Source organism: Artibeus jamaicensis, unplaced genomic scaffold (assembly GCF_021234435.1).
Source record: "Artibeus jamaicensis isolate MK-2021 breed Jamaican fruit bat unplaced genomic scaffold, CSHL_Jam_final contig_2259, whole genome shotgun sequence".
Taxonomy (NCBI): domain Eukaryota; kingdom Metazoa; phylum Chordata; class Mammalia; order Chiroptera; family Phyllostomidae; genus Artibeus; species Artibeus jamaicensis.
In genome coordinates this window covers 4,911,565-4,923,991 of record NW_026521468.1, presented here as the reverse complement: position 1 = coordinate 4,923,991, position 12,427 = coordinate 4,911,565, and the positions used below count along the sequence as shown (strand labels likewise).

Here is a 12,427-nt window from a genome sequence, read left to right as displayed (position 1 = left end):
ATTCACATCCAAAATTTGGCCTGGAGCCTGGGGAAGCAGGATGATTTAATTTGCTTTGTCCTTAAGCAAAAGGGAACGTGATTTGAGAAAGGTAAGTACAGATGTTTTAACTGAGTTTTCAGCAAACAGTGGGGCAGCTCCAGGGAGGGCTCGAGCCACAGGGCTGGCCCACCTCAGAGCCCCCCACTGCTCTGCCCACCTTGGGTAGGCTTCCTGGGAAGAAGCCACGATGGCAGGTGGAGAAGGGGCGTCTATTTTTCAGGTAAATGGGAAATGATGACACCTAGGGACAAGATGGGAACTGAAAATGTGTGACCTCGGTGAGAAAGCAGATCGTGGCTGATTATGACACCAGGTTCTCACAGGCTGGGGTGGCTGAGGCCAAAGGCGGGGGAAGTGTATCCTGTAAACGCCCCATGTTCCTGCGAGTCCCGCGTGCCCCTCTGCCCTCCCAAGACCACCGTGGGCCCCAGGAGAAGGGGCATGGCCACTCTGTGCAAGGCATGAAGCTGATGCTGTGCAAAGGGAGGCTACAGGTTTCCTGCCGAGGGCTCAGCAAGGCACTGAAATCAAAAGAGAACGGGGCAGGGGCCCAAGATCCCACCCAGAGAGGTGGCTGCAGGCCCCACTGCTCTGGGCTCCAGGCCAGGTGGGGCCAGGTGCCCAGCTGGGGCAGGAAGGAGCCCCAAGTCCTGAGGCAGAAGGCACATTGAAAAGATTCCATCAGTCAGCCGTTTCCGAGGAAGGCTGCCCTGAAGGTGCATGATTGTGGCAGGGCAGGGGTCACGGAGGGCTGGCAAGGTGGCGGGACCTGGGCCTCTTTCCTTGGGAATGGTGGCCGGTACCCCACCTCACCCCATGGCGCCCAAGGGATGTGAAGTGTGTGAACACAGAGCCCAGCAGCCTGGCTGGACAAGGAGGCGTGTTTAGTGTTGGTGCAGGGACGGTGGGGGAGGGGGGCCTCCCACAGGATGGGAACCATCACGAAGGCCACTCACGGCCATGGCCCGGGGCACTCTCCAGTCACTGCAGCGGCAGGGGGTGTGGCTCCCCTTTAGTGGCCCTTGCCCATTAACCCCCACACCGCAGGAGGCCCCAAGAGCTCCAGCAGGTCAGCCCAAGAGCAGAGGACTCCCTTTGGGGGTCACGAGCTGCTGTGCCCATGGAAGGGCTGCTCCTGAGTCATCGCGAGCTCAGCCCAGAACAGGAGCTGGCGCCCACAGCAGGGCCCTCACAGACCCCATGTGGGGACCGTGGTGCCAAGTAGCACCTCCTGTTCTCGTCACCAGGGCAGGCCAGGCAGGGCAGTAGGCTACTCTAGGCCTGGCGGGAAGGTGGGCCCTGCGCGTCTGCAGCAGGCCCAGTGGGGCGGGGGCTGGGCCCGGGAGCGTCCTGAGGAGGCAGCTTCCAGTGGAGTGGATTTTGCAGACAAGGACGGGGGAGGGTGCCGGGAGGGCGGGGATACGGCTACTAGTATAAATAGTGGCAGTGCCAGCGCTGCGCACCTACTGCTCGGGGAGAGGAGCCCACCCCAGCGGGAGCAGGTGGCGGGCGTGTGCGTACAGCAGAGGGGTCGCATCCAGGAACCCGTCCCAGAATCTGGGGGTGCCAAGCACCCATGTGCGGCTCCCCGGGCTGGGAGCAGCCCCGGGCGGAGACCAGGGCAGGTGCAGGCTGTGCCACAGGAAGCCTGGGCGGGGACAGGATCCCCGGCTGGAGGGTCCCGCCCAGAGTCTGGGCCTTGTCCGTCCCTTGGAGCCCGGGGAGGCAACCAGACATGGGCTCTGCAGACAGAGGGGCAAAGCAGGGCTGCCCTGGCCCCACCCCACTGGTCAGCAGACACACCTGCCATCAGAGCTTGGTCTCACTAAGGACGATGTTGGCTGTGACGAAGAAGAAGCAGGAGAAGGCCCAGAGCAGCACAAAGCCCACCCAGAAGGTGTGGTGGAAGGGCGACCTGTGCTTGTTGGCGGTCCCTCGGCCGAAGGCCAGAGCGGTGTCCTTGCGGCAGTGGTACACCAGGAAGGCCGGGGTGACGTACTGGATGCCGGTGCCCGCGTAGGCCCCCGTGATGCCCACCAGAGACTCCAGGTCGTGGGTGCAGAAGGCCACCAGCACCGGGGGCACCAGTGTGATGGTGGGGAACACCACGCGGTCCACTACCCAGGGGTATGTGCCCCCCTCGCGGTGGAAGAGTGTCTTCCAGTTGTTGCGCAGGGTCACGGCGATGATGGGGAAGTTGGTGCTGATGGTGAAGACGGGGAAGAGGCCCAAGAAGAAGCGTATGGCGGCCACACCCACGATGTCGCAGCCCGCAAAGTTGAGGGTGTACATGTCCAGCAGCCTGTCGCCGCGGAAGCAGAAGATGGCGGTGAAGGAGAGGAGGCCGTAGAAGGAGAGGATCAGCACGTAGTCCAGGAAGACCAGGCGCGTGAGGTGGCGCTTGGAGGAGACGGGCGTGAGGAGGGACGGCAGGGAGTGCTGGCACATGAAGGAGTACACGCACACCCCGAACAGGTTCCGGACCCCGGAGAGGTCGGCCAGGGGCGGGCGCCCCTCCCCGTGCCCGCGCCCGATGCGGACCAGGGCGAGCACGATCATGACGGCAAAGGCTGGAAAGGAGAGAGGCGTCAGCTAGCAGGCGCAGCAGCCCCGCTGGGGCTGTGTCTGGTCCGGGGGCGGGGGAGCCCTGTGGGCAGGGATTGCTGGGCTCACGTACCCTGGGTGGCCACAGCCTGGGGCGGGTCGGCAGTGGCTGTTGCTGCTGTGAATGTCCCATGTGTCCCTCCCTCTGTCCAGTTCTCCACACCATCCCACCAGCAGATAAGGGAATGCGTTCCTGGTGGGGGTGGGGCCTGGGCAGGACAGGAGGGTGGCCGCACTGTCTCCTCGGAGGGACCCACACACACTCCGGACCAGGCACAGCCCGCTCCCCTACCGGCCCCAGGGGCTCTCTGGGGGTGGGGGCCCTGCCAGCTTCTTGCCAGGGAGCAGTCCTCGGGTATGACTCGTTTGCTCCCTCCCCCTTGCTTTAAAAATGTGTCTGGGGGACGGAGGGCACAGGGCGTTTGGCAGGAGTTGTCCTCCCAGGCCAAGGGCACCTGAGGGGACATGGGAGGAGAGCTGGCAGCCCTGAGCAGAGCGGGCAGCCGGCGGCACCTGTGGCCACTCAAGGGGAGGAGGAAAGGCCCTGGAGGCAGAGCTGGGGGGGCGTGCGGCACATGGCCGTTCTCCTGGGCCTGTGGCTCGGGTTGGGGACCAAAGTGGCTCCAGGCTGGGCTTGCCGCCGACGGGGAGGGTCCCGGCCGGTTGCCCTGCAGCCTCTCACGGCAGGCCCCGGCCCCAGAGCCGCCCACAGGCGCTCCAGGACCTGAGCTCCCTGAAGACAGACTCGCCGGGTCTCACTGGCTTCTCAAACCTGCCTCCCAGATTACCCAGAGCTGCTGCCATTAACTACTCAGCACACAAAGGGACTGCTGGTGTCCCTGTCCCCAGGGCTGGAATTCACAGACCACCGCTTTGTTCACAGCAGACCCAAGAGCCCCTCGTGGCTGTGCCCCAACCTTTCAGGTAGAGCTTGCAGCGACACCTGCCACTTCTGGGCAGGTGACACAGGCATCAAGGGGCACTGGGTTGGCCTCACAGAGATGCAGGGCTCCTCCTGGGCGGGGGCGCTGGGGTCTCCTCACTGTCCCCTCCCTTCTCCTGGGACTCAAAAGGAAGCCAGCCCGCCCTCCCCCAACGACGAAGTGGGCCGGTGGGGACGCCATCTACTGCTTTTAGTCTGGTTGCCTGCCGCTGCGGGGGCGGGGTGCAGGAGGGGAGGGGCGGGGTGAAGGAGGGGGGACGGGGTGAAGGGGGGCAGGGTGAAGGAGCTGGCCGGTGAGCTTGGCCCAGAAAGGCGGTGGCAGGCTCCTGACTCCGAGCCCGCCCTGCCTCTGCGGGCCCCTCGACTCTTTGCTGCCCAGGGAGGTCACCAATCTTGCCAGCTCGGGTCAGCGAGGGGGAAAGCATGGACCCACCTCCCTCCTTGAGGTCACAGCCCAGGAGCTGCCTGTGGCTTAACCCTCTAGGGGGGCTGGGGGACGTGTGACAGGACACCCCCCCCCCCCGGGGCCTCCCTGCTCCTCAGGATGCCCAGGACCCTGGCAGCCTGCTGTGCAGGAGGACCAGCCGCAGACGGACGGAGCGCTGGGGCAGGGGGCTGGGGCTGCGGCTGCCTGGTGATTAGCTATTTAAGAGGCTGCAGCTGACAGTTCTGTCACCAGAGGCAGGGCACTGGGGTCAGAGCAGAGGGGACAGCGCTGTAAGGCAAGATTCAAATCCTGCTGTGCCTCCGCCGGGGCGTCCCCTCATGACCTGCTGCTCCTCCTGGCCAGGGACTCGGCTGGCGCGGACTCAGAATAAGCAAGTGGAGAAACCCGCTGGGAGTCCTGTGGGCCTTGGCCCCGGCCCTGGGAGCGTGTGAGTGTGTGAGCGTGTGAGCGGGCAGGAGGAAGCCGGCTGCTGGGGTGCCAGCGCCTCCCGCTCACCACTCTGTGGCCGTGATGCGCAGCAGTGCTGGTCCGAGCTGCTCGGCTCATCCTCCTCCTCAGCCCTAAATCTCCAAGATGGTGTAAGAAACACAGAAACTGGCTTGTGAGCTGTCCGGGCAGCGGTGACCGGGGGCTCTGCTGCTTGTGAACAAACAACTCATGAAGCAGGCTTCGAAAGCCACGAGACGGATCTTTAAAGCATGCCCCCCTCCCCACCAGAAATGTGCACCTGCTGATGGGGGCCCCCTATGGGTGGTAAGAAAAGTGCCCGTCACAATCCTGCAGCTGTAATCGGCTTTAGCAAACAACACTACCACCTAGATCACTCACCCACCTCATTTTCTTAACCAAGCAAGTCTATTTCCAAAACCAACAGGTCTGCTTCCAAAAGCTGGATCTCCCTTCACGGGCTGGATGCCAGGAATTGGGATGCCAGGGGCTCCCAGGAGGCAATTCCAGGAGCGTGAAGAAGTGGCCCCAATATGCCCTCGCCAACCTTGAGAGGGGGCAGGGGATGTGTGAGTCGTGGGCCCCACAGGCCCCCCTGTGAGGACGGGGCAGTGCTGGGCTGCTGTCGGGGGTGAGCAGGGAAGGGAAAACGCCCCAACGTGGTCCCCAAGTTGGCAAGTTCAAGAGAAACCAGGGACACCCCAACATGGCACTGCAGTGGAGGGGTGGAAGGAGGGGAGGGAAGGAAGCAGGAGGCCGGGCCCAGTGGCTCCGACCTTGGAGGGTCCTGGACCTAGAGGACCAAGTCCCCACCCCCCACTGCTGTCCAGCCCTGCCCCTGCGACCACGGTCCTCTGCCCTGGCTCCCCTCTCCCCTGCTGGCTGTCCGAGGGGCAGGGCTCAGTGGCCGTCTTCTAGATTGATGGCCCTGTCCCTGGGAGATAGCTGCTTGGAAAACTCATTAGCTCTGATAGCAAATCAAGATGAAGATGATAGGCCGTGAGCGACAGTCACAGCCGGGAAGCGCGACGCCAGGGCTCGCCGCCCAGCGAGGCAGCTTGCACCCACCTGGCTGAGGCTACGTGGGAGGCGGATGGGCACCAAGGTGGACGGAGCAGCGAGCTCCCCTCAACCCCAGCGACCAGGGCCTGCAGTCCCCTGGTGGCAGGGTGGCCTTGGCTGCTCTCTGACCCTCGCAGGCCGTGCTCAGGGGACAGAGCCCGTGTGGTGGACGAGGGCCAGTCCACACCCACCTGCATCCCGCACCGAGGTCATGCTCTGTGGCGTGAGCAGGTGGCAATGAGCTGCAGTGAGGGGGGAGGCTGCGGGGCTGAGGCCCTGGCACATGTCGCACGAGGAGTGGCTGCCGGGACTTGAGAGGTGCGGTCACAAGATGCGGTGGGACAGAATACCCCTCTTTTAATACCTGAACTAACAGCCCTCGAGAAAAAACCTGCACTTGTTCTGGGTACCTTACGGGGCTCCCTGGGGCGACCCCATCCTTGCAACAAAGATGAACTGAGCGCGCGCTGTGGGCTGGCGCTGCCCTGGGCCTCTAGGGCAGTGCCCCGAGCACAGGCAGACGCCCCTGTCCTTCTGGGGCCTCTGGTCCACGGGGACCATGGGGTGGGAGTTATGGGAGGCGGCCACCTTAGCTGGCCGGGTACATGGCGAGGTCTCTGTCACGGGAGGTATCCAAGCCCAAGGGTAGAAGACGACCGGGGACACCAAGGGGGACCAGGAGTGAGAGCCTGAAGAGGAGGAGCTTGTCGGGCTGTCCCACTCCGCCGGCCCAGGTCTCGGGCAAACAGGAAGCTCTGTCCCTCCTGCCCTTGCCCAGCTCTCCTTTTGCTCCAGAGGGTACACACCAGTGACCCCGTCTTCCCTGGCCGGGCTGAGGTGGTCACGACCCTTTCCAGGTGCCTCCCCAGCCCTGAGTGTCTCAGGCCCAGACATCAGGGTGGGGGTGGGGTGAGGAAGACCCAGGACGGCTGCTGACCCCTGCTCCTGCTGACCCCCTGCTCCGTGAGCCAGAGGACGCTTCAGCTCTTCTTGCTCCCCCTAATGTCACACAAGGCCAAGCTGTCCCCACTGTCACTTGGCGAAGGGAGGACTCTGGCTAAGTGACAAGGAGAAAGCATTCTGTTTGGGTTCTTCGGGTGCTCTGTCCTCCCCATCACCGCCCTCCCGTCGGAGCACGGACTGTGGGTCGGGGAGGGGCCCATTTCACTTCCCGAGAAGGCAGGACCCACTGGGGCTCTGGAGGGCAGGCGGCCCCCGCCCCCGCCCCCGCCGAAAAGCTCCCTGCACTGGTGTTCGCACCTCCCGACACCCCTTGGCCTTGGGTCAGGGTTTTCATCTCAGGCCTGCAAGACATTCTGTGATTGCTGGTCCTGCCTGTAATAACTCACCAGAAGGAATCACTTGGGTTTCTGCTGAAGGGAGGGAATTTAAAGCTAATCTGACTCTCTTCCCGTGCTGGGTCGGCCCTGTGGTTTCTGGAGGGTTCCAGCTCTGCCCTCCTCTTCCTCCTCCTCATCACCAGGGAAGCAGAGGAAAGATGTTTAAGGAGTCAGATGACTGGACTGAGGTTCCAGATGACTTGTCCCAGAGGCCTCGGCCCAGAGTGCTCCCCTTGCCAAGTGTGTCGGGGGAGGGGGTCGATGGTGACGAGCAGGCATGGAGTCTCTGGGGCAATCAAGCCTGACACACGAGCTCAGGAGTTCAGGCCTCTCCATCCTTCAGCGTTCCCCGCTGTGGCAAGCGGCGTCGGGGCGGGAAGGGTCTCCATTTTTCACCCGGGCTGTCAGAGCCGGCTGCGTCTGTGACTGTTAGGAGAGCGCAGCCGCGGGGCCTGGGGCTGCTGGCGGACCGGTCTCCCCGGAGATTGGAACTGTCACCTTTCCCGAGGGCCGTCGGCCTTCTCCTCTTGTTGCAGACTGTCCCCCCACAATTCTCCCATCGAAGCCTGACCCCCAGCACAACTGCCCGGGGACAGGGCGCACGGGAGGGAAGAAAGGTGCCTCGAGGCCCTAAGATTAGGTGGCACCTAATCTGGTGTCACCGGCGCTCTCACGGGAGGAGGAAGGGGCACCAGCCCCTCTCTCTGTGTGCACCGAGCACGGGCCACGTGAGGATGCAGCGGGAAGGTGGCCATGGAAAAGCCAGAAAAAGAGGCGTCACCGGAGACCAACCCTGCGGCACCTTGATCTTGGGCTTCCAGCGCCCAGAACTGTGAGCAAGCCGGCTTCTGCTGGCCAGGCTGCCCGGCCGCGGTGCTGCCTCAGCCTGAGCTAAGTCTGCCCAGAAGTGGCTGCTGGAAAGCAAAGCAGGGACGAGAGGCGGAGGAGCTGGGGCAGGGGGACCGGGAAGGTGGGACTGTGAGCAGCCTGGACTCCCCTGGGCCGAATGTCACTTCCCGAGCTCGGGCTGCCATGGGCCACCTGGCTCTGCAGACGAATGGGGCTGCCTGACTGCTGTGAGGCTCAGGTTCCCTGGGGCCGTGCAAAGCCCAGCTCCGCAGAGGCACTCCTATCACTGCTGCTGGTCAGCCCTGCCTTGCTTCTGCCCAGGCAGCACTGCCCGGGTAGAGCGGGAGACCCTTCCAACGGCCAGGTCAGTGCCCGTCTCAGCCACACGAAGAGCAAAGCACTGAGGGCAAAGGCTGCCCGGAGGGGCCGACAGGGTGGGCCTTTGCTCCGGGCCAGGCCTGCTGTGGAGGGAAGGGATTGTCTGTGGCTCGTGGCTGGCGCTTCTGCAGACTTGAATTAAGTGTCCACTCTATTGCCCTAAGAGACTTAAGATAGAAGCCCCGGGTTCCTCTCCTTTAAACTGACCTCTGTGTTTGCAGAGAGAACGTTTAGAAAACCCAGACTAAATCAAGACTAAAATGGATGCTTAATGGCCCAGGAGAGCCTTGGACAGGGGCCCAGAGGGCGGGCGGGCGGGCACAGAGCGCAGCGCTGGCTGGGGCGCCTTCGCTTTGAGAAGGGGTCTGTCCTGGCCTCCGAGAAGCCCTGGGTGAGGGTGTGGCTGTGGAGGAACGTGTGTACCAAGCTGGCCTCTGAAGCAACAGCATGTGAGCAGATGGCCCGGAGACAGAAGACCCCTGGCTGCTGCCGGTGACAGATCAGAGCGCTCCCACCAGGGGACACTCTGCTGAGACCAGTCACGGACCTGCAGGGGAGTCAGCCAGGCGGCCACAGATAATTCTGGGGACAGGTAAAACCAGAGAGCCCTTCTGCTCCCTCCCAGGTGGTGGTCTCCTCCTGGGGACCTTCTGCCACTCGGGCCACCACCACTGAGTCCCACCTCTCCCCCCAGTTCTGTCCAGAACACAAATCTGGGGCACCTGCCAGGGGCGGGTGGGGAGAGAAGGGCTGAGAAGCTTCCCGAGGCAGGGTCAAGTTTATCCACGGACGCTCGCTCGGAGAGGACGCGCCTGACCCACTTGGAGAGGCGCGTGGAGACAGGCGCGGCGTGTGCGGTGGCCGCTCTGAATACACAATCAGAGGCCAGGCAGCCCTGCGGGTGCTCGGCAGCCCAGCCCCCGGCTGAGGAGGGCGCTGCCTCCAGAGCCGAGTTCATTACGGAAAGTCGGTGTTTTAATAAGGCCACAGGCATCCTGGGTGGAGCCAGCTGGTTGCTCTGGGGGGTGCCTGCCGGTACTGAGGGAAGCTGGTAATGGGGGTGAAGTAACGACACCCCCGCCGGTGTCCCGGGGGGAACAGTCCACGGTCATCGTACGAGCAGCTCAGGGCTTGGGCTCTGGAGCCACAGCGGCTGGGCCCGGAGGCACGAGGCACAGGACTTCCGGCTGCGTCTCTCTGAGTGTCCCTGGCCTGCTGACCACGGACCGTGAGAGAGCCAGGACTTACAAAGGAAGCCCCCAGCAGCTCTGTGCGGGACCTGCTTCTCCTTTCCCTCGGGCCCAGGCGGTGGTGGGGTGGGGGCCAGTGCAGGCACCGGGCAGGGGGAGGCTGCACGGAGCAACCGGCCATGCTCCAAGGTCCCGCTGGGGCACCGGCGCCACAGCTCTTTCTGGGGGTGGCCTGGGCCACGTCCCTGATCTCTCGGCCTCCCCAAGGGAGAGGGCACTAAGAAATGGAAGGGCCAACAGAGAGGGCGACGATGGCTGACAGGTGGCTGCCCACCTCGGCCGGGCACCGTGCTACTGGTGCTTCCCACTCGGCCACTTGACCTGCGCAGCTGCTCCTCCGGGTCCGGCTTTCGCTGCTGCTGGACAAGGGACCTGGCAGGGCACCTTCGGAGTAAACGCTGTCCCACTCGAGGAAGCGAACAAAGGGGGGAGGTGCAGTGGGAAGGCTGGCAAGAGGCAGCCGAGGGTCGGGGGAGAGGGGAGCGGCTGGGTGGCCAGGAAGCCCGCTGAGGCCTGACCAAGTGTCACCTGCCGGGTGGTGATCAGAGACCGCCATTGCACATGTGAATTCAGAGGCATCTGAAATCGCCCCAATGACCAGCCTGGTCTCCCCAGAACTTATTTGGGGAGCAACAGAAATGAATCAACACTGCCACCTGGCATACATGTCCCCACATTTCCTGGGACAAGTGGCTGTTCCAAAAGGCCATCCGACCCTCTGGACCCCATCCTGGCAGAGCGAGGGGCTCTGGGCTGATGCCGAAGGACGGCGCAGAGAAAGTGGGGGGGCAGCCTCAGGCGTCTGGGCCTGCCCAGAGCCCCGGGGGCCGCTCGGGGGGCTTCTGCGGTCCTCCCGCCTTGTTCCAACAGAGGGCAGGACAAATTCTAATTAAGCACGAGGAAGTTTCCGGCTCAGCACATCTATGATTTTCCGGTCCCTTTGGTGCTTGCTTTTCCCTTTTGCCTTCCTAGAACCCAAGCCAGCTCACGGCCGCCCCGAGCAACCCGCTGGCTGTCGGCAGTCGGGGCCCTCGGATGGGAGAGGGGGGAGGCGGAGTGTCGGAGGGTCAGAGGGACATGGCCGCAACTCAAAAAGGGAGTTGGCTGCGCACTGACACCCTGGTGCAGACTTGAGAGGGCAAGCAGGGCTCTGGTGCCTCTGCCTTTGGAGTTCCAGAAAAGCCACCTGGGGCGAGCTCGGGCCAGAGGAGGGACCCTCAGACGCCTGCACAGGTCCAGTGGGCGGACCTCGGCCCCTCGCGCAGCGGGCAGCCTCGCCCGGTGCCTGGTGCTCCCGGCTCCCTCCTGAGGCCGAGCTGCTGTTTCACGGCTAAGTTCCCTTACCGGTAAAAAGTCAGGCGGGGCCCCTGCCTTCCCTGGGCCCCGGGAGCCCACAGAAACCCGAACCATACCCCGGCCGGGGCCAGGAGCCCACCTGGCTGTCTCCGGAAGGGCTGGAGAAGGGACAAGGGGGAGACTCACCGATCCACCTCATCACAGAGGTCAGGATCTGCAGGTACTTGGTCTTCTGGACGTCAAAGAAGGTGAAGGGTCCCAGGAAGAGAGTAAAGACAGCCTGGGTGACAAAAACAGGAGTGAGGGGGGCACAGACCTGCGGCACACAGCATACCCGGGCTCCCCGGGGTCCAACAGCGTCAGCTCTGAGTTTCTGGGGTCACGGCTGCAATGGGGACCCGGAGCCGCGCTTCGCTGCCGTTCCCCACACCTACTGTCCTGAGACTCCTGGAAAGGGGTTTCCTGGGGAGTCCCAGGGGACAAGCTGGGGATGTCTCCTGTGCACTGGTCTTCCGCACACACTAAGGACAAGCAGCCGGGCACGGCTGAGCGGGCACCGACCAGGCACAGGCGGCAGGAAGAAGCTGCCCGCACGCCGTGTGCCCCGGCGGCGGCTTACTGGGAAGGACACGGGGAGGAGGGGGCTGGGGGCCCTGGCGGAGCGGCGCAGTGCGGGGGGCACCGCTCTGCAGGGTTCAGAGGGAAGGGCCCACAGGGTGTCGCTCACTAGCGATGTTCGGAACTTCCGAGAAGGGGAGCAGAGAACCAGCGCCAGTGGCGTCCAGGGCCAACCGCTCAGAGAACTACCTGGGCCAAGGAGAGAAGAGCCCGCACCCAGGGAAGTGGGCGTGGAAGGTTGGCGTGGGGCTGGGGGTCTGGCCCGAGGGGTGGGGACCGCCAGCACCTCCGGTCTCTCTTTGGAGAGAGAACAGGGGAGAGTGTTCACTTTAAAGAAAAACCCTGAAAGCCTGTCTTAGAAAACTGGTCTGTGGGGAATGGAACCTTCTTTCCGGCCCCCAGCAGTCCCCTGAGGCCCAGGGAGAGAGCTGGGGACTCAGGAAGGTGCGGAAAGAAAATGGGCACACGAGGCCCAGCAGAGACGGGGTGGGGAATTAGGGGAGGCGGGGACCGCCATGCCGAACTGGCCGCCCAGGGAGCGGAGGCATGAAAGCACTGCTGGCTGGCATCACGGTGACGGCACCATTTCCAAGCTGCCACTCGGAAGCAGCGGAAGCATCAAGCCTAATTACCACTTACGCGGAGCCGTTTTATCGCGTCAACGCTAATGACACTCACCAGAGACTTGCAGCCGGCTGGGACGCCTGGCTGTGAAGCCTGGCTGTGGGGGGCGGGGCCGCTCTGGGGAGCCAGGCCCTGGTCCTGTGATGGGGGGTGAACATCTCACAGCTGCTGGGCCTCAGGGCCAGCTAGCTGCCCTGTGGCAGGCAGGCAGGAGCCCTGCCAGAGGGGGGCTGAGCCCAGCCCTCCCCCACCCACATCGCAAGGAGAGCAGGATGTGGCAGAAGCTGTGACCTCTTATCCAAGTCCATTATCACTGTGAGAATGAACCACAGAGAAGATTAAAGCACCCGCTTAAGAAAAAGGCTCTAATTAGCTGGGGTGGAAAGGCTTGGCCATTGCCAGGGCGGGGAGCTGTCTGGAGAGGGCTTCACACTGGGCGCCCACACCCCGATCCGCTTCCGTTCGGGGTGGGGAGAGAGGCACCTTCACTAGGCCAGGCACGACTGGGGAGCAGAGGACAGGGACA

The 12,427-nt window shown here is 63.8% G+C and overlaps 1 protein-coding gene across 2 annotated transcripts in view; it reads right to left on the bottom strand.

The window, feature by feature from the left end:
• TMEM104 (transmembrane protein 104) overlaps positions 1-12,427 on the bottom strand; it is a 44,091-nt gene continuing 31,664 nt past the window's right edge. For both annotated transcript variants that reach the window (XM_037167271.2, XM_037167272.2), the window contains exons 9-10: positions 10,846-10,939; positions 1-2,612 (exon numbers count right to left, since the gene is read on the bottom strand). In XM_037167271.2, coding sequence (XP_037023166.2) covers positions 1,852-2,612; positions 10,846-10,939 — 855 coding nt within the window. In that variant the 3' untranslated portion in view covers positions 1-1,851. The remainder of the gene's footprint in view (positions 2,613-10,845; positions 10,940-12,427) is intronic.